Source organism: Augochlora pura, chromosome 5 (genome assembly GCF_028453695.1).
Source record: "Augochlora pura isolate Apur16 chromosome 5, APUR_v2.2.1, whole genome shotgun sequence".
Classification (NCBI taxonomy): Eukaryota; Metazoa; Arthropoda; class Insecta; order Hymenoptera; family Halictidae; genus Augochlora; species Augochlora pura.
This window is the reverse complement of record NC_135776.1, coordinates 10,618,559-10,644,055: the sequence shown is the minus strand read 5'-3', so window position 1 is coordinate 10,644,055 and position 25,497 is coordinate 10,618,559. Positions and strand designations below refer to the sequence as shown.

General features: G+C 35.8%; 1 protein-coding gene across 4 annotated transcripts in view; it reads right to left on the bottom strand.

The window, feature by feature from the left end:
- Positions 1 to 17: 17 nt before the first annotated feature.
- The window catches only part of Gw (trinucleotide repeat containing adaptor protein gawky), a 56,638-nt gene continuing 31,158 nt past the window's right edge, over positions 18 to 25,497 (bottom strand). For 2 of the 4 annotated variants that reach the window (XM_078181893.1, XM_078181895.1), the window contains exons 12-17: positions 25,266 to 25,421; positions 24,679 to 25,158; positions 24,108 to 24,431; positions 23,564 to 23,787; positions 23,075 to 23,441; positions 18 to 20,977 (exon numbers count right to left, since the gene is read on the bottom strand). In XM_078181893.1, the coding sequence (XP_078038019.1) occupies positions 20,636 to 20,977; positions 23,075 to 23,441; positions 23,564 to 23,787; positions 24,108 to 24,431; positions 24,679 to 25,158; positions 25,266 to 25,421 (1,893 nt within the window). In that variant the 3' untranslated portion in view covers positions 18 to 20,635. Of the gene's footprint in view, positions 20,978 to 23,074; positions 23,442 to 23,563; positions 23,797 to 24,107; positions 24,432 to 24,678; positions 25,159 to 25,265; positions 25,422 to 25,497 lie in introns of all 4 variants that reach the window. The other 2 variants (XM_078181896.1, XM_078181894.1) reach the window with 2 other exon arrangements.

The window sequence follows — 25,497 nt, the reverse complement described above, 5'->3', positions numbered from 1 at the left end:
AAATAAAGAAGAAAGTAAACATCTTAATATAAACATATATTAAATTCATACAATTAATTAATATACATATGCATTTATATATGTATTTATGTATATATATATATATATTTATATATTTATATATAACGTATATATTAATCAATACAATTAACGCCTACAGATTCGGATTAAAAATAAATAATAAATGAAAAAACCACGGCAATTCATCTCCAGACTTTTCACAGGTGTGTAATATTTTAATACGTCTATAATGAATTAACTAATTAATTAACTCGCTTATTGGTTAGGGTTTCTACAATAATCAATTAATACCGTCACAATGATTACCTAAAAGTCCTCATGAAGCGTACACAATTGGGTTATAGTTTGTTTTCTTCTTTTAGGGGGTGTCAGCATTTTAAGGAGAACAAAATCCGAAAAACTTTTCAGGGTGATCAAAGAATGATGGTGCAAGAGGCAATGCAGAAATCTTTGAGTGGAAAATAAGACGATTTTCGAACGTGACCTCGTTTACGTACGAACTATCAAACGAACTGGTGTTTTTGATTCACATCAAACACCGAGATATTACCTTTGTCATATTATTGCGTTGGAAATCGGTGGGTGTTTACGTCAATTTTCTGTGCTTTGATATATTTTCATATTTGTCACAAAAACAGTGCTTCTTTCTCATTTCGATTAGCTGAAAATACGAGTTCTCTCTTTGTTCGCGTCGCAGTTTGTATATAACGCGGCAGGGATCGGATTTATCGCGGCAGAGCTAACGTAATATCTTTTCTAGGGCTAGACTAAATTACCGAGTTTGTCACCACTGAGGAGTCATCGATCGTTTGCAAGATCGTTCGAGTATATGCAAGGTAGGCATCTCGGTAATATATTTTGTATTTTAATCACCTGACAATGGGAGGCGAGAGCGCGTATTTTCACAGTTCAATCATTAAGGTTAACAAGAATGTACTGTTTACGATGATCGTCAAAATTCCTCCTCCTCAGCAATTCGAGCAACATTGAACAAACAACTGTGCAAGAAATCTACTTCAGCTGGAAGTACCACGAAATTCGTAAAGTCAAGAAAACGACTATCATTAATGGGGTTACAATTTATTAACATTTTACGCTCGAAGAATATCCTCGGACGTCCTACAAGAATGTATTCGTCCATAATTAGCGAGTAGCAAACAAAAGAATGAATAGGAAAAAACTGAATAATATTTCATACGAAATCGTATCGATAGGTATCCCGTGAACCAAAAAGTGTTTTAAACTACAAAGTACCGTAATTCAATGGTGTCATAATCATCCGAGAGGAATGAGTTGTCAAACGAAAGTTAAGTGAATGAACGTGTATGGTCAGAAGTTTAACTGGCTTGAGAGAACTAATAAAACAATCGTTTCACTTTCGACTCAACAGTTTTCCGGTTTTGCAGCCGCATGATTAATTTTCGAGACGCGAGAACCTTCTTGGAATTTCCATCCCTTTCGACGGTGCAGTGCCGTACTTAAGAATAATATCCCTTTACCTCTACAAAGGCCGCAATTCTCTTGTACTATGATCTTTAAAACACCCTGTATATATAGAAAAGTATACACACGTGTACGCGCGTATGTCACGATTCTACGTACACGACTATGTATATACTCTCGCGTATATGCCCTGTGTGTTTGTGTGTATTAGTCTATTCACACGTACGGATATAACCAGGCGTACTCCGGGAAGTAATGCGTGCCATACAAAACGATCAGTTTAGGTTAAAAAATCCTAAGTTGAGTTTATTAATTATCTTTGATGGCGCAATCCGGTAGAATGTTCCTGTCGACGGTTTACTGCTTGCGTGAGACGAGCAAGTGCATTGTTAAAGCGAGTTTCTTCAGCCTCCCGGGAGGCGAGGAAAAATTTCTTTATAATATAGACACTGACGTATCTGAAATAGGAAAGGACATGACAAGAGGATTCAAGTTTGTAGGGAATGGCAATTCCGCGGTCCTACCCGAAACTCGACTCCGCATTAATGTTGATGATTTCTTTAAAGGTAAACTGAATGCATTTGTACTGCGCAACGTTGAGAGAAATCTGCGTATGAATTTTGCGTGTGGTGAAGATGAGAATAAAGCTATTCGCATCTGGACCGTTTTGACGTTCGATGAAGAAAAAGACGTTTTTAGTTTCGGCGACGTTGAATTAAAGAAACGAGCTAGGCCCCCGCGGCCAGCGAAGAAGGAAACTGAAGAAAAGGATCGTGCTTCTGAGAAAAAGAAGGAAACTAAACGCACAAACGGAGATAAAGGAAAGGCAAGAAAGGAAAAAGGAAAGAAAGAAAGAGAAAAGAAAAGGACAATCGCACTTAAGGAAACAGACGAAGCGGGCGCAAACGCGTGCGTGCGCGCGCGCGCGGATGGTCTCTGTATCGCGTGCACATCTATGTGTACGGTGAGAATGCGGTGTGCGAATGGTTTTTGAAAATACGATATGTAAGACTCCCGGGTTCTAATTATACGAATATTCCTGGCAGAATGAATTTCTTCCGAGATGAATCATCGTCAAAGGCGAGACACGACCGCCCGACCCCGTCTCGCTCACCGTTATTTAAAAAGGAAGATTCACACCTTGAACAGAATCGATTACTTATACCATCTAATATTGAAATAAAGAGGATATATTATTTTCTTGTACTTTTTTCCGAACACCCTGTGTACAGCGTCGCGTGTAGCATAGAGTCATAGAGAATCGAATGCAAGAACACTTCTACGTGGTTTCCCAAAACTCTCCTGATTTCTTGTGCGAAATTTGAAATAACTTTTTCCTTAGCAAAAACGTTGGGTGAGGCTTCGTTAGCGAGTTACAAACAAAATACACCCTTGCTAGCATGTCAGAATGCACCAACCATATTCGCTATTCGCTTGATCAATGGTTTTCGTCAGCAACTTTCGTAACCAACGTTTCTATTAAGCAAATAGTTGTTTCAAATCATCTAAAGAATCTAGAACCTAAACCCTCGTTGGGTACAACGAAAGTTCCGGGACACCTTGTAGACAACCGAAGAGTAACAGTCTGGCTCATGCTTATCGTTCGTGCTGAGCGCTTAACCTAATGTTTTTTTTTAGAAAAGTCTTCGTTATGAATATACGTTCAGCACATAGTAAACGTCTTAGTTAAGATAATGCCTGTATCGTGGAATCGCGAAACGGTACTCGAAATCGTTTGTCGATTTTTCCGTTCCTACTATACTCCTTCGTCTTTCTCCGCACAAATCAGAAAACGTCGAAGACGTAACCTCCCTCCTGCCCCCCTTAGTCAAATGAAAAATCAAGATACGAGATGACCACGAAACCAAAGTCCCAATAACAAAAGGAGAAGAAAACGATAATTCTGAAAACCAGGATTTACAACAGAGAAATCGTGACTGCGCTCTTGTACTATAATTTATGAGACACCCTGTACAAGTTGTATCGTTAACAAGCATGTTTATAACTTGTGAGAAGATCTTGTAGATCACAATCGACACACATACAGAGACGCAGGTAGAAAATGGGACAGGTTTCACCATGCATACGCTAACGTAGCGTATCCCTTCTTCGAGTAGAGAAAAGTCGAGGCTTTTTTGAAAGTTTTGTTGCTTTTCCATTACCTTTCTTTCATTGTTTCTTTTCGTTTGCTCTCTTTGTTCCAAATTAACCCGGCGCTTCGCTTAACCACTAATGCTTTACAATAGTAATGATTTATACCCTAAAACAGCTATATATATTCAATATTTATTATCACAACAAATATCTTTTCGCTAGCTCAAGAAAGCTCTCCGCCGCCCTTTGATTCGTTTTGATATTGAATGTCCCCCTCTTCACTACCTTCGCATAGTTCCACTACTTCTGAGCATAGAAATGGATCTACAAAACGATCGTCTATTAAGTAGGTATTACTTTCTGAGGCTTGGATGCACTCGATGTTTCAAGTTGTTCAATCCTTTCGTTCATTGAAATCATCATGCTAGCTTGCACTCTAGCAACTATAGTCGTATATACCACAGCGGGTAAACTTTGAATTATTCTCTATACGAGTAAGTACGGTAATCCTCTGCGTAGATTTTAAACAGCGAATCCAACGAGACCAGAATTATGGAAGCGGTGCGTCGCCGGGGAAAATAATATGCCTTCCAATGAGATAATTTATCGCTTTCTTGAACTCATGGCGTAGGAACTGTGAAGATTCGAGATTTGAAATGTAATGCAGGTAGGATTCATTGTCAACTTTATCCCCTTGACGAATACCAAGTCTTATCGATTACGATCAAACAAATTACAAGGTTACTTCGTACTGGCGAAATAGAAAAAGTAACGAATGACTTTTTCATTGAGACCGAAGCCAGGTAATCTGATAACGTCTGAGAATTAAGGTGGTACAACCATAAGACAATTAACATAGATCATTTTTATACAACTGACTCTAAATCGTAGGAACTACTCGGTTGATATGATTTCCAGTTAAACGACGAGAAAGTTCGAATTATATGATATCGTGGAATGTGAACTCTGACCAACATATTGGCACTATTTTTGAGCAGATACGTGCTTATTAATTTGCGCAATTGCGATTCTCAGTGATACAGCGAATAAAGCAACAGAGTCTCGGGTTTAAAAGGCTAAATGCTTAGTGATTCATTGTTAGACAAACCGATTATCAAGTGGAGAGATTTCGAGGAGGGATTGGACACTTGCATGGTGTATTACAAAATAGTGGTCTACTGAATCAGTTCCGAAGACCCAAAACAAAGAGTTCTCGAACGTAACCATCAGAACTAAGAACCCACAAGATTATGGCTCTTAGAAATTCATAGAACACCAAGCGAACAGCGGTTGTAAGACGGTGGCTCGCCGAAAGAATCGGGGTTGGTTATTCAATGATAAAATGGACAGTTGTATTTTTGGATCACTGGAAGATTACGACTCATACAATTTCTATCACGTACACGATTTTGACATCAACATCAATAAACGAGGTCTGCGCCGCCATATAGGCTGCCATTATTTTGGCGGCGACACTGGTTACGAAGTTGTGGCGTACGATGAAAAGTTATCGAGCTTAATGTGCTTGGGTCTGCCTCACAATTGGCGAATTATACGGGATCATGAGTAACCAACCCAACTTCCTAAGTCGCATAACTTCTTTCGCGGTTGCAACGTGGAACATCCGATTAATCGCTGATACCGTGAACAGAGAGACCGTGGCAGTTAACGATGTTACCATTTGAGAATAATGTCCTCTCGACGCGGAATGTTAAGGCGTTTTCAGCTTGTTGCGGCGGAAACGGTCCGGCGGATAACTGTAACACGGTATTCAACCCCTTCGCTACGAGCGGTGACAATAGTCACGCAACTTTAAAGTTCGTTAGGAACTACTGGTAGGATTGCTCTTACCGTGGTAGCGCGTTCGAGAACAGAGTCACTGTAGCGAAGGGATTAAAGACAAGCGGTGCAAATGTGGTTTGAACACAAAACTATAGTTCTTGAATTTGTGGCACTCTGAGATGTCCAATCTTACGGTGGATTTTCGGGCTAGTCTGTTCGTAGGTTCTTGACTAGCCCTTGGATAGCGGTGGTTACGGAATTTATGTTACTATTTTGTCACATTTTGCTCTGTTTCTAATGTAATTAGCCCCAATGGGGTGAATGGTATGCGAAATGCTCTCGGCGGGCATAGAGCCGAACTGATATTCAGCTAATGGTGATGAGTCTCCAAGAGGCCTTGTGCTGTATTGATCAATGAGGCACATAAAAACTTACTAGTCTCATATAACACAAAACTAGTATGCACCAAATTTGGTTAGGCCTGTTGGGAGAAGTCAGTCCGAACTTCGAAAAATGAATAATTACTTGCATGAATGCCTCCCGTATTGGTACAACTGAAACACAGACTAGAGTAATACCTTCGTTCCATGGCAGTGGATGCGCCACATTTTGAAAGGACATATTGATAAAACGTGAAACTAATGAGAGTATCGGAAGATGAGGACAGGACACAAATACGGTTCTACAGGGATGAAAACCACCAGATCAGTGCTAAATCAGATAGAGTTATGTTACCCTCAACGAGAACAGGCAAAGAATGCAATCAGAACGTTCACGCTGAGATTACAGTTGAATGAATGTTAAATGACTCTGATCGAGAGTCCTTGTATGTCGAGTTGTCTGATATAGTGCTCGAAAATTATGATTTAGCCCTGGGGCGATCACACGTTGCTCGCGTGTGGTTGTTTACGTTTTATATCTATTCTTGTTAAACGAGGTATAGACAATATACGGTCATGAGTCTAACAAAGAAGAATGAATTAAGTTGGTGATCGGCGGAAGGAGTTAGACTCGTCAACTCGTTCGATATTGATTGATTACACTTTGATAAAATTATTTGCCCCCGCGCACTTCTGGAGTCCATCGGATTTTATAGAAAGAACATCGGCAACCATGAAACCTCGAGGAACGTGTTGCAAGACAATGCAATATTGGGAGAAGTAGTGGAAATATTCGCGGTAACTTGGGCATCCTTTGCATATGAGCACGATTGCGCTCGCGCGTGCGCATAATTGCACGTGTTGTGGTGTAAATGCAATTGCGTATGTCGCATACACAACATTCCTGTATTCTATTGTTTCCACTTTGAATTCTTTCTGGACTTTATGGGATTGACATATACCTGACACGAAGTCCTGATAGACACATTTGCGTTAATTTGTCAAGTTGACAAGTTTTGTAAGTGAATCAACACGAGAATGCATTGAAGAATATTTGTAACTATCTTGGACTGCCGTGAGGGCTGTGATGGTTAGAGATTAAAGAGTTTGATATGTGTAAAGTTGAATGGTTTTAGCGATAATGGACATCAACGTGCAAGAAGTCCATATAAATTTCTTTTCTTTGAACTGACATTTTTTCATGCGAACATGATCAAACGAATTGTCAATCTACACTTTGTCCAAGGAAGTTGTGTAAATCAAAAATGAAATCTTGATAAAAGAAAGAGAAAATGCCAGAAAAAATTTAGCGGTGTAACCTTGTTGAACAACTTTGTACAATACAAATTGAAAAACGTGTAGAATCGTCGTTGTCAACCCTCCTCTTCCCACACACATACCCATGCAATACACACGCGCGCACGCAGCACGCACGCTAAAATCGTTTTCCGAATCTTTTTGAAACGTTATCCTAAGCTTCCTCATCGGAATCGTTAAATTGCTATGCTACTTGTGAATATATCTCTCGATACCGTTAGTCAGCGAAGAAATCGCAAAATTGTCATAATTATCTTTATCCCTATTTATTATTTCGTACCGGTTTCTCTATTCAATCATTGTTAGTATTATGTCACATCTTAATCAATGTTACAATCATTATTACTGTTAATACCTATTATTTAATCGCTATCCATTATTATTATTATTAATTATTTATTATTATTACTTATTAGTAATCTGTTTAAAATTATTTTTTTATTCTTGTTAGGAATAGAGGTTACACGCGAATTAGTCCATTTTGTTGCATTAATTCATAGTAATTCTTTTACAATGATTTATTACCTTATCAATCAGCGTTCATTTCCGAACTGTTTATGGTAAAGTGTAATATAACGTCGTACATACAACATATATGTATATACATACATAGATTTGTTTATACACATATATGTAGATATGCGCGCGCTTTTGAGTGAGTGTCTGTGTTTGTATACATACGTATAAACGTCGTGTCCACGTTGTGTATGATTACTATACGTATATATAATATATAGATTTATACTTTGTATTTATATGCATATGTATATAGATAGATAATATATGCTTAAAAGTCTGTTCGTTTATTTTAAATGTAACTTTTAAATCTATTAATGCACACTAAGGTGTGTATGTGTACGTGTGTAAATGTTCTTTTGCGTGTGTGTTTATGTGTGTTTTGATGTGCAGGCAGGTGTCCCATTACGTTATTTCTACCACCCGAGTTTACTGCATAAAAATGTCTGACTTGGATATTGAAATATCAAGCGATCATCGACTCGATTCCTCGAAATGTTAGTTATCCACTTCAACCCTTCGACTTCCGTTTTACCACATCTATCCTTTCGGAATGTTTTTCTCTTTGGAGCCGTGTGCACAAGGGGTGTATCACTAACACTAAGTTCGCGATCTAAGTTAAACGGAAACAGACAAAACGAAAAGTCCTCCAACGTACATCAATCGATCTCACCGCGCGTTCGAACTAAAAGCTGGAATCATCGGCCGGTTTTTCCCACCGAAATCGATGAAATCAGCGCATGGCACACCGTTCTACGAAAACGGCTTTGGTCTGTCTCTCGAAACAATTATACACCTTATACAAATCCGTGCTCGCCAGTTCACGAATTTTTAGTTCTGGTTAGCAGCGTGTCTGTGGCAGCGAAATGAAATCGGCTCGCGCTTTATTTGTCTCGCACGTGGTTTTTCAGCATTCGTCGTACAGAGAGTAGCGTCGAATTGTCCCGCAAGTCTGTTGCGATCTCTTGTGATAGGTTAGGTTCCTACCAACATGTAGTCGTAGTAGTGGTAATAGTAGTATAGTAGTAGTAGTAATAGTAGTAGTTGTATAGTATCAGTAATAGTAGTTAGTAGTAGCAGCAGTTGTAGTAGTAGTAATAGTAGTGTAGTAGTGTGGTAGGAGTAATAGTAGTAGTGGTGGTGGTAGTAGTAGAAGTATTAGTAGAAGTATTAGTAGTAGTGGTATTAGTAGTAGTAATAGTAGTAGTTGTGCAAATGCCAGCACAAGCAGGCGGTGAGTCCCAATCTCTTGATTCCGACGACCACGACAGGCCAAAAATCGTGAACGCGAGTGACGTCACTACGAAACAGCTATTAAATTACCCCGAGTCCTACTATCCTATGGAATCGATGCTTGTATATATGTTTCTCCACGAGTATCTCTATAGTTACAATTACTTTAAAAGAGCCCTACGAAATTGTACTAAATTAATTCGATATCTACATCGGATAGGATGTGTGCGTAAAAATTTCACGGAAATTTGATTGGCTTATATGTAATAAGTCGTAATATACTTTGTAAATCATACATTCCTCTCTGAATTATTTGGCCCGGATTATTTGGAATATACACGCTCCGTCAAGTCTTTTTTCACGCATGGAATTCAATGCATAGCAACTGAAAACCTAATAAATATAAATAAATTAGAAAAATATCGTTCATCTTGTAAATTTGGAATTTTCCACGAACGACAAACGTTACTCGCGAGTGCAAAGATTGTCGCTAAACGTAGAGTAGACGATCGTTCAGGTTTAGTTGGTACGCGATCATTCTCTCTGTGTATCTTTTTTCAAGGTTCGTAGCATCATCTCGTGTTATATGCCCGATCTTTCTTGTACAACGCGTACAATTTCGACGTCCGATTTTTTTTGCAATTTGATTCATTTAATCCGAGAAAAAATACATTTGCATCGTTACATCGTTTTCCTTGATTATGAGAGTCGGACCCGCGGAAGTCAGTTTCTTCAGGACACACGGCGAATTCTATCAGATGGAAGAAATTTTCTACAGCACAAATCTTACGTTAGTACATATTACATTATTATAAGTAGCCTTACACAGAGAAATTTTGAATTTCCATTCACCGATCGTTACACGATTTCGATATACGAAATAGTTAAAGCTCTCTCTCTCTCTCTCTCTCTTTCTCTCTCTCTCTCTCTCTTAAAGGATATTACTGGTGTACTTAAGAATCTTTCGTTTGAACTGCAACTACGCTTAACTATAAGTATGTATCCCATTCGTGGGTCTTGTAACGTCCTTGGCACAAATTGGCATATTTATCTCTCTGAATTTTCGTAAAGCATACTTTTAAGAATTTAACAGAGAATGTTTCTGTTAGCTTTGACAAGTTTTGATGAACCTCAACTTCTCGTTCATTCGTAATCGAAATAACAATGACGCAAAACTGATAGATCTTAGAAGTAACTGTATCGGATTTGTGAAAAACCAGCTTCGCACGATCGTAACGATCCTGTGATCAGTGTTCAGAGTTGCGGCTTTGAAATGTACGATTACTTTGTCGCTCTCGTGTCTTTGTATTCTCTTCTAGAAAAGAGGAGAAACTTAATTCGAGAAATTAATCGAAAAAAGGCGAAACAATGAAAATTTGGTCACGCGCGTTTACAGCTGTTAAACAATACTTGTATCACATTTTTCAAAATCAGACTATCAGAATAATTATGTCTAATATAATTGTATCGCGGTGAGCATAGATGTATGAAAGTTAAAATATTTTCTTCTTTTTTTCCTTTTTTTTTTTAAATAAATTATACTTCAATATTCGTTCACGTGTATAACTGGAGTTGTCATTATCGACAATGTTGCGTGTCGGCAAGTATCGGTATTATTCACGGAAATTCTCGGCAATAGAAATTGACGATATTTACCGGTTAGGCATCGATCTTCCTTCCCTAATCTTCCGCATAGTTGGCCATTAATAAACTACCGTTAGTATATAATAATAGTTCGGACGCGGCACTAAACAAAGTACAATACACGTATTTAAGTATAATATAGATTGTATAAGTATAGGGGCGATACGGAAACATGAAATTTTTACCGAATGGTTCGCCAGTTGTTGGATCCTCAATATGTAAACGAGTATGCGATCTCATTTAAAAGTGGGCATTGTGTAGGTGTGGCGTGTGCACGTGTGTGTGTATGTGTCAAGAAAAGAATCACAGAACACGATTGCAGTCGGAAACGTCTCAACGTGCACGTTGAATTCTATTCTATTAAGAATGACTAAAGTTCCGTGAAATGATATAAAGATTGGTACAGGTCATTCGCGGGTCTCTTTCTCAAAATTCACCTCCGTTCCAAGAATTAACACCTTCGTGATAGTTTCGATACGATTACATTTTCACAGTCAACAACCGTACGTTACTGATATGACAAAGTCAGCAATAGATAGTGACACTTCTACTTATGACGATTTCGTATATATTGTATCACTCAACTTTGTTTTTGTTATACATAAAATTCTGGATATATTGCAACAGAAGATCAGGTATAAATCCGTTCGTTTCGTTACGTTTACACTTGCTTTCCCGACTCCTATTGGTCATTAGCCACTGTAAAGCTATGTAAAATATCTCTAATTTCTAGAACTTTATGTTATTAAATTTATTGACTCGGACAATTCAATTTATAATTATAAAAATAATATTTCTAAATATTATAAAAGTTACTCGTTAAATTACCATAAGCAATACAGAAATTAATTGTCCATCTCGACTCGACAACTCGACTAAAATAAATTACGATACTCGTCACGTCTCTTCCCCACCTCCAATGACACATTCGTTGAAGGCTTCGAAAGATCGAGCTCCGGCAAAAATTTCTAGCGTATCATATTTATTAATTAATCGTTGGAAACAATTTCTCAACACGACCGACACTACCGCGTACGTCGTGTTGACTCGCGTGCGTATGTTAATTCGAATTAACGAACAATGGCACATGCCCCAAATGCACACACAGTTATGCCCCAGAAAAGAGAAAAAAACAATCAAATCCCGAAAGGGAGAAGCCAGCTAGGACCAAATGTGTGTGTGTGTGTGTGTGTGTGTGTGTGTGTGTGTGTGTGTGTGTGTTCAAACATGTAATTTGTGTCGCCTTGTAGCGATAATAAACGAAGAAAAATAAATGCGTACACATATATGAGAGTGTCGTCGAATACTCTGTTGACCCACCTGCATGCGCAGATATACCGTGTTCACATTAATGCATATCGAAAATTATGAAAAGGCATCTACATATAGATAGATTCACGCAACAATATTGACTGTATTTCTTTAAAACTTGTCCTCCGCTTCACATTTTAAATACGCTTGATATCGTTCGATCACACCCCCACCCTCAAACCCATTCCCAAGTCATCCAATGTTCCACATACCGATGTATGTATATCCTTAGTCTAGTAAAGACAATAACAATTTATCAAGTTACAAACATCCAACATTATATTATTACTTTAATACAAGGATTGCGTTGTAACAAATACTTCCAGCCTTCGAGGCTCCAACTTTCATATCTTGTTGGTCGGACTGTGAACTTAATTTCGACGAAAAATAAATAAATAAATAAAGAGCTTTTCGAAAAACGAAACGCGACTCTAGCAGAGGTTAATTAGTAGTAAAAATATTACAGCATATACATACATAAACACATGGTAGAAAGAATTTCATTTCGCGAATCGTCACGCAATTTATAGGTCTCACAAACAACGAATACAATCGATCGAACTCTCGCAAACAATTCAGCGTGCGATGATACATATTTAAGAACACTTTGATCGTTTACCTGTATGTGTAAGTGAAACTATGTCGGAAGTATTCGTGTTCAACAAAAGTATAATGCTGTTGATTAGTATCGACACGACGACAGTACATATAAGATAATAGTAAGGAGACAGCGAGAAGACTCGAGCTTTTTCACTTAAACTCACTGTCTCCGATCAGGAACCAACCGAGAATCACCTTAATTCGGATGAAATTAAGAAGTTTCCAAAGAACACAGATAATAAGACCAATAACTATAGCGAAGGTTAGGCACGAACGTGTAATCGATAGAATTACAGGGCAATAGAGCGGGAAAGAACGGCGAAGATTTAACAAATGATCAGGTAAAATCGGATAAATCAAATGGGAAGCGTATCACGAGGGAAAAAGAACACGTAGGTTTTGCGCATGCGCACAAGAAACTGTAGTGTCACCTAACATCACGTAACTGATTGGCCCTTACATGTACCATGCTAATTATTAATTATTCATTAGTATCTTATATTACTCTTCTTTTATAGAATGGTAATTAACAACACTGAGGAAAATGGCTGTCACTCGATAAACACTTCTCCTGCCTGTTACCTTGTTCATCACATTTTTCACAATTCTCATCAATTTCATGGTCTCGAGCAACGCAATGTACATCACCAACTGATTTACTAAAAATACGAGAAAGAATTATTCCTCGATTTTTAATAAAATTTCTGTTCAATGAACTTTGCGATAGCAGGATAATGTTAATCCCTTTCATAGAACATGGGCATCAAATGAAAATTGTGAATGAACTATTACGTAGCACCGGAGTAGTTTTGATTGTATTCGTGGGAATGAATAATCTTAAAAGATTGGAAATATGTGTAAGTGTCGATTACTTAGAGAGAAGTCGTTGAGTTATACCGTAAAGTTTTACATTTCACCCTCAGTGTCATAAAAATTTCGATTATGTACTCGTATTTTTTCTTTAACTTAGTTGTATATCAAACGTTTACAATTACAAGTATTGTATATTTCGATCATACTTGGAGTGTGCTGCCGTCTATCCTCACGATCAAGGATATAATGGATTGTTTCTTAGGTCTTATCTCGAACAAGAAAAAGAACATTGTCGTTGGAAGTACCAGCGCACGTATAAATTTAGTTTTCCCTTTTGCGATATACATTTAAGTTCCACGTTGCGGAACACAACAGGAGTACATTTACTATGTTTAAACGCCCTCAGACCTGTGCTCATTATTCATCATAACATTACTCTTATTAGGTATTCATCGTTACTAATACTATCGTTACGTATCCTTAAATGGCTGCTGCTTCATCGAAAAAAACTAAAACTACTGTTACTGCTACCACAACTTTAATCATCACAAGTATTATCACTACTACTCTTACTACTATTAATACTTATATAGTATTATTACTATTGTAACCGTTTATATTATACTGGGTATTACTGTTAATATCGTTATCATAATCATCACTCTTATTATTGTATTTACGGATTATTGATTATTCAATATTGTTATCAGTAACGCTGTCGCCATGTTCGCTCGTACGATTTATATTATCATTAGCAGCCTTATTACTACTACCATGATTAATCCTATTTTCCTCTAAAAACTACTGTGACTACTGCCACTGACGTTACCTACTACTATTATCATTCCACGACTACTGTTATTATTACTCTTACTACTATTATCACAGGTGTAAGAAAAATCAGTAGTGACAATAGTAAGTAGTGGTAGTGTTAAGTAATCGTAAATATTAATAACCATAACGGAAGCAGTGATAATAGTGGTAACGCTAATAGTAACAGCAGCAGTAATTTGCAGCACCATCTATTATAGAATAATTTCATTTCTTTTATTTTAGTATCAAGTAGTAGTAATAGTAATGGCAGCAGTAACAATAATTGCACTCAAAGTAATAGTAATAATAACAGTTATGACACGCTGCTATTATAAATAATATTTAATGGTAATAATAATGGTATAAATAAGAATCTGTGGAGCAGGAGGACGGGGGCAGCAGCAACAGCAGTAGTAGCAGAAATTAGTTAAAGCAGCGCAAACAGCAATAGCAACGATACTAATAATCAAATCTGTGACAATAATAATGGTAGTAATAGTAGTAGTAGCAACAGTAGTAGTAACAGTAGGAGTCATGGTAGCAGTGTATTAACAATAGCAATAGCAGTAATAATAGTAGTTTCAATAGTACAATCAGCAGCAATTTCAGTGATAAAAGTAACTTAAAATGTAACGAATAAAATAGCAACCACAGAAATACCAAGTGTTCGTAGTATTATCGATTATAAAAATTAAAAGAATGACGATTGCAGCAGTCGTAAAGACAGTAACCATAGTAATAGCGGTAATACTATGGTTAATACTATTATCACATTAAATAATATTACTGCTATTACTATCATTATTAATGGTGTTATTAACCGTTACAATTGCTATTACTATGACATACATTATATATAAATTTATAAACACCGTTACCAACTTACTACTCGCACAACTACCCTCGTTAGTACTACGATTATAATGTTTACTGCCATTATTAATACTACTGTCACTATCATTTTATTACCTGGAATACTACTATCAGTGCTATTACATTCTTTAAATGAATTATCGTCGCAGCTATTGTTGTTACCCTTATTAATAGTTGAAACATTACTATTAATGTTGTTGGTATTTTTCTTATTTATCGTCAGCATAAGCATCATCGTCGTCGTCGGCATCATCATCATCATCATTATCATCGTCATCATCATTATCATCACCATTATTATTATTATTATTACTATTATCATTATTATCATAATAATCATTATTATTTTCATTATTATTAGGATCATTACGTCTAGAATTATTGTTATAATTCAATGGTTCCATTGAACCTGAGATATCTGGATAGAAGCTTAACATCAACTAATTTCGATGAGTTGCAGAGGCAGCTTTTTTCAAGCGTTAGCATGAAAGTTTATAAATTATACGTATTATCGGAATATCTGTAGTCACTCTAAATTCGGTCAAGTACTTATCTCGAAATAACTCATCTCTAAAACTCTACATTGCAAACAGAATATCTCGTTAAATATATGTAGTGTATTTTGTATGTACTCAAAGTCAACAGAGTTTCGAAAAATTGAACTAAGGGAAAAATGCATATGTTTAAGTTACAATAAATTCTTGAAGATTTGTAAACTTCTTATTTCTTCACTGAAACTACTCGTATTGGAATAATATAGTACCAACTCACGTAACACGTAGCATTTGATGGAAGTATCTCGGGGCAGCGACGTGAAGCGCAAATACTTTTTCTTTTCTTTTTTTTTGTTTTTTTTTTCATTTCTTTTGTGTTTTTTTAGACAAATACGTGATATAATATACATTTGAAGTTACACCTAACTACTTATCAGCTTGTGCAAGCCACCTAACAAGTTGTTTAAAGAGTGCTTGCGCGCGTACGTGTGTCTTTGCGCGCGTACTGTGTGAATACTATTATATACTAATATATCATTAGCAGTTTATATTAATAGTAGATAAAATATTAATAAGCGTCTTCCAAAATATTACAAAACGGGCATGATTTATTGTATAATCATCCCCAGACAATACATTTTCACCTGTGTTAAATAATGTAGTGTAAAGTTGAAATTACTCAATACAAATTCTTTGAAGAATTTACTTGCAAGGGAAGATAATATAACACAGATCTAACATAAAACACTGTTCAATCGAAACGACATTGCTCCTGTTATTGTGTCATAAACGTGTAAGCCTGTTACTAAAAACAAATCTAACATTTATGACTGAATACATGTATCAGTCTATTATTATACTCCTTGTCTATACGGCATTTACTTGTATTACCAAGGACAGTAGTTAATTGATAAAAAAAAAACGTTTTCTATTATCGACTTTCTTTGGTTTTCCGAACTTACTACTGGGAATTTTATATTTTTAAGTAGTTCTCTATCTACTTACACATCTATCAATAATTTCACACCTACTAAAGTGTACACATAAAATCATTACATTCTATAACTTTTGAATAAATATGGAAATTCTAACATATACATTTTCCAAACTTTTGATTTTTAAAGAATGAGCCTTTTAAGTTTTAGACGATCCCAAACTAAAAGATACCAAATCTTTTTTTCTTTTGATCCCTTCATTTATTTCCTATTTTACAATAAACCTAATCTCTTTTACGCCGTGTAAAGCATCGATGACCCAAATTTCTCAATTTCCGTTCAGTTTTGTGTACTAGTAAACATAAAATTCATAACACCATTTAAATCCCTACGAATATTCAAATGCTAATAGTCCTGAAAAATCATTGTTCCAGAGAATAAAAATGTCATATCAGTATTTAAAATGCATCGGCACTTGACGCAGATCAAAGTTGGTGTTGCATAACCTCTTGCACGCTCTCTGTTTAATTACGCGATAATCTTTCGTCTGCTTGAGCAGCAGATTGTAAAAAAGAGCTTTAGTCCTGTAACTGAACAAGACTAAAGGTCTGAGGGCGTTATGATATACTTTAAAACGTCAGAAAGAAAATATTGTGCAATGAATAAACACTCTTTTCCCCATCGGTATGTTTATCAGTCCATTCAGGTACCTTTGACGTTGAAATCATTCACAAACATACATATACACGCACGCTTAAACAGATCGTCTACGCAGGCACACAAGATGCATACGTATGTATGCATGTATGTATGTATATGCATCTATCTCTGTGTATGTTTGTTTGGATGTGTGTATGTACATACATACGCAAATACGTATGTATGTATGTATGTTCCATATACGTCACATACACATATATACATACCAACAAACATCATACATACATACATTTGTGTATCGGTTACAGGCGCGCATAAAATATCCATATAGTTACATGCATACAACGGAAAGGGAGGGGGTGATGAGAATGCAATAAGGCTTTGCCTAGATCTCAATTCTACATCTTATTTTCACCCCTCTTATATCATCGAACCACCCTCCCAATGGTCCAATCAGAAATGTACGCTATCATCAACGTCTATTTTTTGCCTTGATTGGTCATTCGAATTTTCAAAGTCAATTCCATTTTGCTCCTCTCGAAAATACAGACGTTCAAAATTAAAATAACAGTACCGTGAACTACGGTATTTAGAAATCATTAAAAATGCTTAAAAGTGCCACTGCCCCCCAAAGAAAGGTTAGTATCATCCGAAGATAAGCATTACTCACATGTAAACATGATACTATACGTATTAAAAATAATAAGTTTACATAACTTTCCAAACCTTATTCAACTTGATAATAACGTTGCAAGTGAAAAACATTTTTTTTGTATCAACATACTGATAGAAACTTTAATCGCCCTGTATCGGAAAGTAAGCACATATAAAAAGAGAAAAAACTTAAAGAAGAACGTTTGTACATCTAAATCACAAATAATTATAGAATAAAAAAAAACTGTTTGACTCGAAAATTCGAAACTTCTTCGAGTAAGAAAAATTTGGTTTAGAATATCAGCTCGAAGTTTACGTCTGTATAAACTTCTTGAATACGATCTTTTTGTCATATCTATCAACCAATGGGAAGTGGTATATATTTTCCTCGCTATCAATCACTTTACAAAGAATAGAGCGAGAGGGGGAGAAACAGAGAAAAGAAGGAGAGAGAGAGCCGGAGGAAAGAGAAAAAGATGTGAAAGGGCGAGAGAAAGAGAGAGAGAGACAGACAGACACACAGATCGGCAGGCAGACAAAGATAGCTAGAGAAAAAACATCAAATTGCCATATTCGTTATAACTCTATAATTAGTAAGTGGTAAAGAGACACGCTGGACATTGGCACGACAGGTGGCATTTAGATTTAATATAGAATAAAATTTACGTTATTGCGATAACATTTGGTATCGTTTTTGTTGTCGTCGCAAGAATTCGGACCCCGATGTACTACCCCTTTAAACGTGTCTGGACATTTTATGATGAAGAATCGATTTTTAGTTGAATTAATAGTAAATAGTAGTAGTAATCGTAGTTGTAGTAGTACACAGTAGTAGTATATAATATACAGTAATAGTATTAAAATTTGACTAATACTTAAAAAATGTAACAGTGCATATCGATGAAGAATACCATTACAATTAAATGTTTTCACATTATATAGAAAATGATGACAACAATTACAAACATGCGAACGTAATTTTTAAAACACAACTATCTTGCAAACCGGTTTAGCCCGATTTTCGTCAAAATTCTTTTTTTTTTGTTCGTTCGATTTTTCTAATAGTTACGATAAAATATAAAAATAATTACCATCCATATCGATTTACTGTTTATGATTATTTCTGATATCAATTATTACCTATATGTCGTCCTTGCTACTGTTACGTTTAAACTAATAAAAATTCCACTAAAAAGTCGATTCTTTTATTCCCCGTTGCTAATGGAAGAGGTAGGTATAGCCCGTAGTATCGACGAGGATTTTCGCTTCGTTTCGTTTAAAGATCTTTTCTTTCTGCTTATTCGTTTCTCTCTTTTTCTCATTTTCTTTGTTTCATTTTATATCTTATTTCATTTTGCCACTTTTCCTGTTTTGATTAGATTGGTACAGTCTACGTTTGATATATAATACGCATTGCAGTCTCGATTAAAGGAAACTGTTTCAGAGCAAAAATGTGGAACACTCGTGAGACCATCGATCATAATTTACTTTCTTACACGCACATCCCTAAGAAAGCGTTGGCAGCGCCACGTTTAAAACTAGCCGACGTTTTTCATATATATATATATATATATATATATATATATATATTTTTTTTTTTTGTTTCTTGGAACCTAACGGCTACGGTGTAGACGCGTAGTTTTTTACCTCTCTATCGTTTGTGCTTCAATTCCCGAATTACACAACAACAGCTCAAAATTTCTTGTCACTTCAATGAAATTTACTTTTTGCACATCGATGTTTTAATATATCGATTAATGTATGTGCACGCGCATATTTAAATATTAATAGATTATTAATAACCGAAACAAAAATTATAACATACACCAATATATAATATTTAAAAAATCGACGTACAGAGTTAGGTATATCATTAAAGGAGGTCAGAGCATAATATATGTGCTGTGATAGTTTGTATAAACCTTACGAATTAAAAATCTACTAATATGCGTTTATTAAATATAACGCATTAGTAAATACACTCATTTACAGGATCACTACTAAATAAATCAATAACAACTGGTCAAAAAACTAAATATTGAAAAATGCAATATTTCGTCATATTAAAATTAGACGTCCTCTAAAGTATATTGCACTGCAGAAGCATGCGCGCGCAGTAATAAATAATATCAGGACTATTAAAACATCGATGGATAGTACGCGGCAATATACCGAAGTACCAACTTAAACTTTGTAGTACATTAAAAATACATGTTTGTTGATTAATCGGAATATCAGAAATTTATGTATATACATATATAAATAAATAAATCAATATATATATTTATATATATATATACATATATTTAAACATATACACTCGTTTATACGTGCACACATACGTACTATATGCGTACAGGTATAAACGAGTACATATGCTGCGATGTTTATTAATATATATCTATTAATATCTTTTTATTAATATATATTTATTAATAAGAACGCGACCTGCATAGGAAGTATAATACTAATTCAATGATTCAAACGTTACGAAACGAGCCTATCAAAAAATGATGCGCGTTTCACAGCTTCGTATGCGGATATCATCGGATGAAATTAGTATTACCTTAGAATACCAAAACACCAAAGATTTGTAACACAAGCGACATAACGATAATACTAATTTTTAAGATTTAAAACTGCTTAGTACGCGATCATCACATAGTACGCGTAATATTAACAGTATTTACGCGGATTATCAATTGTAATTGTAAATGGTACTACCTCAAACCGTTGAGAAAACACAGCGCACACCGAAAGCCTTAAAATTTATAACATAGCTCCTCCCTCATAAATCCCGATTTCGAGCTTCTATTTAGACGAGAGACAAAAGAAAGAATCAAATATCAGATCCCCTATTGGTGGCGGAATCACACGACAAGTTGGGATGCACGAATATATGTGCGGTGCACATATAAGCGGCGCTAATTTAAGTTTTTAAGTAATTAATTCAAGAGAACCGACCCGTCTGACAATGCGCAATATAATTGACGTATCGTGAAGAAGAAGGCTTGGTCATCGCACGAATCATATCGCCTTTTCGTGCGGCACTCTACATCGACTCACCTCCCAGAAGGTCTCCGGGTAAGTACGAATTCAAAGAACTGGGTGTAGCACGTTGTTGATCGTTGTTGTCGATGCTAGCGTTGCTCCATAGGGAGTTACTGCTCGGCGGGGCACCCCACAATTGACTGGAACTACCGCCCCAGGTATCAGGGGGAGGGCCACTTTTGTTCGAAGGTCGCAGGCCCCATCCGGCACCCGCTGTGGCTCCAGCCTGCTGCTGACCACCGTGACCCAGTTGTTGTAGCAATGTGTGTACCTCGCTGTCAGCTGGGTATTCCGCGAATATAGTCGTGTTGCCCAATACGCAATTGTTCAGAGCTCCTTGTGCCTAAAGTATCATACACAACATGTTATCAATTACTTCTTCTAATGACACCTCTTGTGCTTATGCAGTGCAATCTACCTGTAATTACCACTTTGATTTTTGTCGTTATTCCTGATCACATTGAGAAAAATTTGAATGAAAGTTGAATGGCTTTAAGGGCTGTATATTCGTAGCTTGTCAGATTATTTCGTCTTGAGTGAATGCATCAAGGATTTATGAAACTCAACTTTGATTTATTATGTTTTTTCCTAAGGAAATGTAGTGAGCCAAGTAAGGTGAAAATATTATTAGTTGTGATGATATTTAAATTTGAGTATTGATACGAAGTCTAACTATCATTAATAAAAAATTAATGGTTTCTTATCAATACGTAAATTGAGATATCTCTCTAATCCATTTCACTTTTATCCAAACTTTACACACTTTCAAATACAAATTCAATTCAAAAATCAAACACAATCGACAGGAATGGTATTAGGGCCGTTAGTAGATAGTTGCCCTCACAGCACTATCAAATTCATAAAACCTGATTATTAATACAAATTAGTAGCACTTATATTTACAATTAAGAAAATCGATAAAAGAAATTTTTCACTATGTCTGCAAATTTCAAGATTGTTAGATCTGTTTTGTTCCAAAATGCACTTAACCCGAGGGAAACAATATTCAGTTTTCAGGTATCTTCCGTCTATTTTTAGAAACAAATAATTTAGTCTTTTCTCTACATGTCTGGTAACTTTAGAAATATTTATATTGCTACACTTTGATTTTTTTGGCAAATATTAGGAAGTTATATGTTAAAATCCATACCACTTTTTACTATTGCAAATTCATTAGTCGACCGAAAATGTTTTTTTCATGGCAGTGAAATTATAATTCTCTTAAATGAAATAAAAATGCAAACTGAGCTAGTATTTAGTTACTTCATTATATTAAATAATTTCGTATTAGTGAATGCCTCTGCATTAAGATAATATTATATATAATGTCGAACAGTTTAACTGTAATTTAATCACTAAAATTTACATGAGATGATTAAATGTGAGAAGTTAAAAAAGGAAAAACGGGTTTACACGTCTATCTATGTGGATTAGCTTGTCAATTAAAATTATACTTTATACAATTATGCTATATTATAAATTATATGTATATTTAATTTCATAAAAACAGAAATAAATTGGAAGTTCCTCAAGTGAGAAGAGACACTTCCAAATGCTAAATATGTCTCTCATGTGAAATCATTTTTTTAGGCCAAATATTTAAAAGTTAGGTAATAGTGTGTAAACATTTGCGAATTTACACAACGATGCTGTAATTATAATAGATATTTACATGGGATATTGACCAATTAGCATTTCGATTGTCAGAGACTGTAGTATCCATTTCTTATATTTATGTAGTAATTTTGAACTTGATTCCATTTTAAATGTTTAAATTGTTAATATACGAATCTATATGGCACGTTTCGTTCGTTAGATAATCATAAGGAAAAATAACAAATAATAAGTTTCTTGGCTTGGAAACATTATTTTTGTATGATATTACAGTACACCTTCATTGAAATCGCATCAAATTATAGTAAAAATAAGACATTTTCAACAGTAGTGGATGCTCTTTTCCAGCATCGTTTCATTGTCTGGTCAATTAACTACTCAGCGAGACTAACAATGAAATTGAAGACTAAAGGATAATTAGTAACATGTTTAAAATGACTCCTGAAATTTCGTATTTTGTCAACAAATTTCTCTTAAATCATATTTAACTTACAAAATTATACAAATACGGATATGAATAAAAAAGGAGATGTTTTAAATTCTAAATAATTAATGGAGGGTTTTTATGGGAATGTAGATTTTATAAGCGAAATTAAAACTGTTATTTCTAACAGAAATAACCATTTAAATGAAAATTGATTTCTTATCTAAAGAATTTCAACATGTTGAATATCAAATAATAATATTCTTATGACTATTTTGTATTTCATATATTCGTGTTTGTCAGAATTGAATAAAATCTGCTATCTAATTAATATGTTATAATTAAGAGTATAAACGAACATGTAATTGTCATACAAATATAGGCACATAATGATTACTGTACCTTAACAGCTTCGTCTCGTGAGGAATACTTGGTTAATGCAATTCCATGATTAAGGAATAATCGGAAGTCCAGTACGGGGCCATGTTGCATACAAAGAGTTTTCAGAGTGGAACCATCGATTTGAGGAGTTAGATTCTTGAGTAGTAACCAGGTGGAAACCCAGCCAGCGTTTGTGCTGGATTGAAGACCCCATGAACTGGATGATCTACTGACAGTGCCGAGGCCTGTCCAACCATTGCTTGTGTTTCCGGCGGCTTTGTTGCCTAGACCAGGCGGTGGACCACGAACCTTGCTGATAGGTGCTCCCCACAGTTCAGATGTGACTGCAGTTGGCGGTGGTGCAGACTCGCCCCACGTAATTTTAGTGCTGTAAAGTAATATTTAATTGTTTCAAGAATTTGTCCTATAATCAATAACTACTCGTTAGAAACATTTTGCCGTGTTATCATTCATGGCCGTTATTTTATGAGAGAATTTTTACAATTTTACCTGGTGAATGCACTAGGGGTAGTAGCAGGTGGGTTAAACGTCCATGTAGAGTTACTCAAACTTGGTATCGACGTGTCAAGGTTAGTAGGTTGTTGAGGAGGCGGCGGTGATGTCTTGCTGCTCAAATTGAATATAGCGTCCGGATCCTTGATTGTAGCTAAGGACAACGGCGAACGAACTACAGAACCGGGAGTAATGCTTGGATCATCCTCGATGCTCTTCATCTGTGTACCCTAAAATGAAATTAAATATAGGTGGACCTGAAAAATTCTCTACCTCCTCCAAATGTTTCTCAGTACTTTCTTCAATTTCTTTTCTATCTTCAGCCATTTCAGTTGAATATTTAAAATAAGATACTATAACATATTTAACAAATGAATTCAATGAAGAGGATAGTAATGCAAAAATAGAAGTGTAAAACATAGTTGAACATACTTATTTTGGAAAACAAAGTAATAACATTTCATACCGATAAGTGTAGAAACAGCCAATACGAAACATTGTAAAATATGTAGTAAAAACTACGGTATTGGAAATGGATTACCTTCCATGGTTTGCCCGGTTCAAACTCAGGTACAAGGTCTGTGAAAGTAGCTGCACCAGTTGGTTGCCAATCCTTTCCATCGGTAGAGTCCGTATTACCTGGATCGGGCCATCCACTCTCCCCGAGTCTGGTGGACCATGTACCATCTCCTTGACCCAACAAAGGATTCATGTTAGGACTACTGTGTGATTGTGTCAAACCAGCCAATGAAGCTGCTGGCTTACTGGTAGTTCCAGGTGCTCTCGAGAATTCATTCGTAACTAACTCTCCATCCTTGTCCAATGAAGGTAACTTCCACTGGTTCAGTCTTGATTGTGGCTGACTCTGCAACAACATATTGGTTATTACCTTATCGTGTAGGATTATTATCTTTGGAAGACATTAAACGACTCAGCCATTCAGTAAACAACTGATTGATTAAACTGGAAAAAATTTAACACACCATAAAAGAAATTTTCACATGTGACATTCCATTATTAGATAAATACGCTGATTAAATTTGTTCATTAATATTAACAAAATCCTCGTTCATTGTATTTTAAAATTATAGTTGTAATAAAGAGATACTCACGATAGGAGGCTCCTTGTTCATTGTTAATTCTGTAAAACTATTTTGCAAGGCTGACATGGGATCATGAACAGAACTCTTATAATATTCTGAGCTTTGAGACGGTGGAGCAGGATGTTGTTGCTGCTGCTGTTGTTGCTGCTGTTGTTGTTGCTGCTGTTGTTTCATATAGGTAGCTTGTTGCACAGCAATTTGATTTTGTAAATTTGCTATTTGCTGTTTTGTTTTTGTGATTTGTACACTGATTTGGAGGACTGATTGTCCATTACCCTTCATAGTACTTTGTACCGAATGCTGTTGATGAAGTTGTTGTAGAACTTTGATTTGTTGCAATAATTGGTTCAAAAGTATTAAAGTTTGAGGTGCAAGAGGTTGATTTAGAATTTGATGGTTTAAATAACCTTCTTGGACGGCTAACTGAATTTGTTGCACTAACATGCGCAGCTGCTGAGTACTCGGTTGATTTTGAGGTGTTCTAGAAGGCTAAAACGAACAGATAATATTATTTTGAATATTGATTAAAAAATACTCTTCTACGAGAGCATATAAGTACAGATCAATACTATTAGGATAATAATTAATAAGCGCACCTGGTTGAAGGGTGGTTGCGGTGCATTGCCACTAGGTTGTTGTTGTTGTAAAGGAACAACAGCTTGTTGTTGCTGTTGTTGTAATTTCAACAAACTTGCACTAGCAACCGATCCTCCTACACTGCCAGTTGTGTTTCCGCTTGCTACTCCAGCACCCTACAATTAACCGTCAATTACCGGAATAGTATACATAAGAAGTCTGTCGGCCCAGATAACGGAAATATTCGAACCG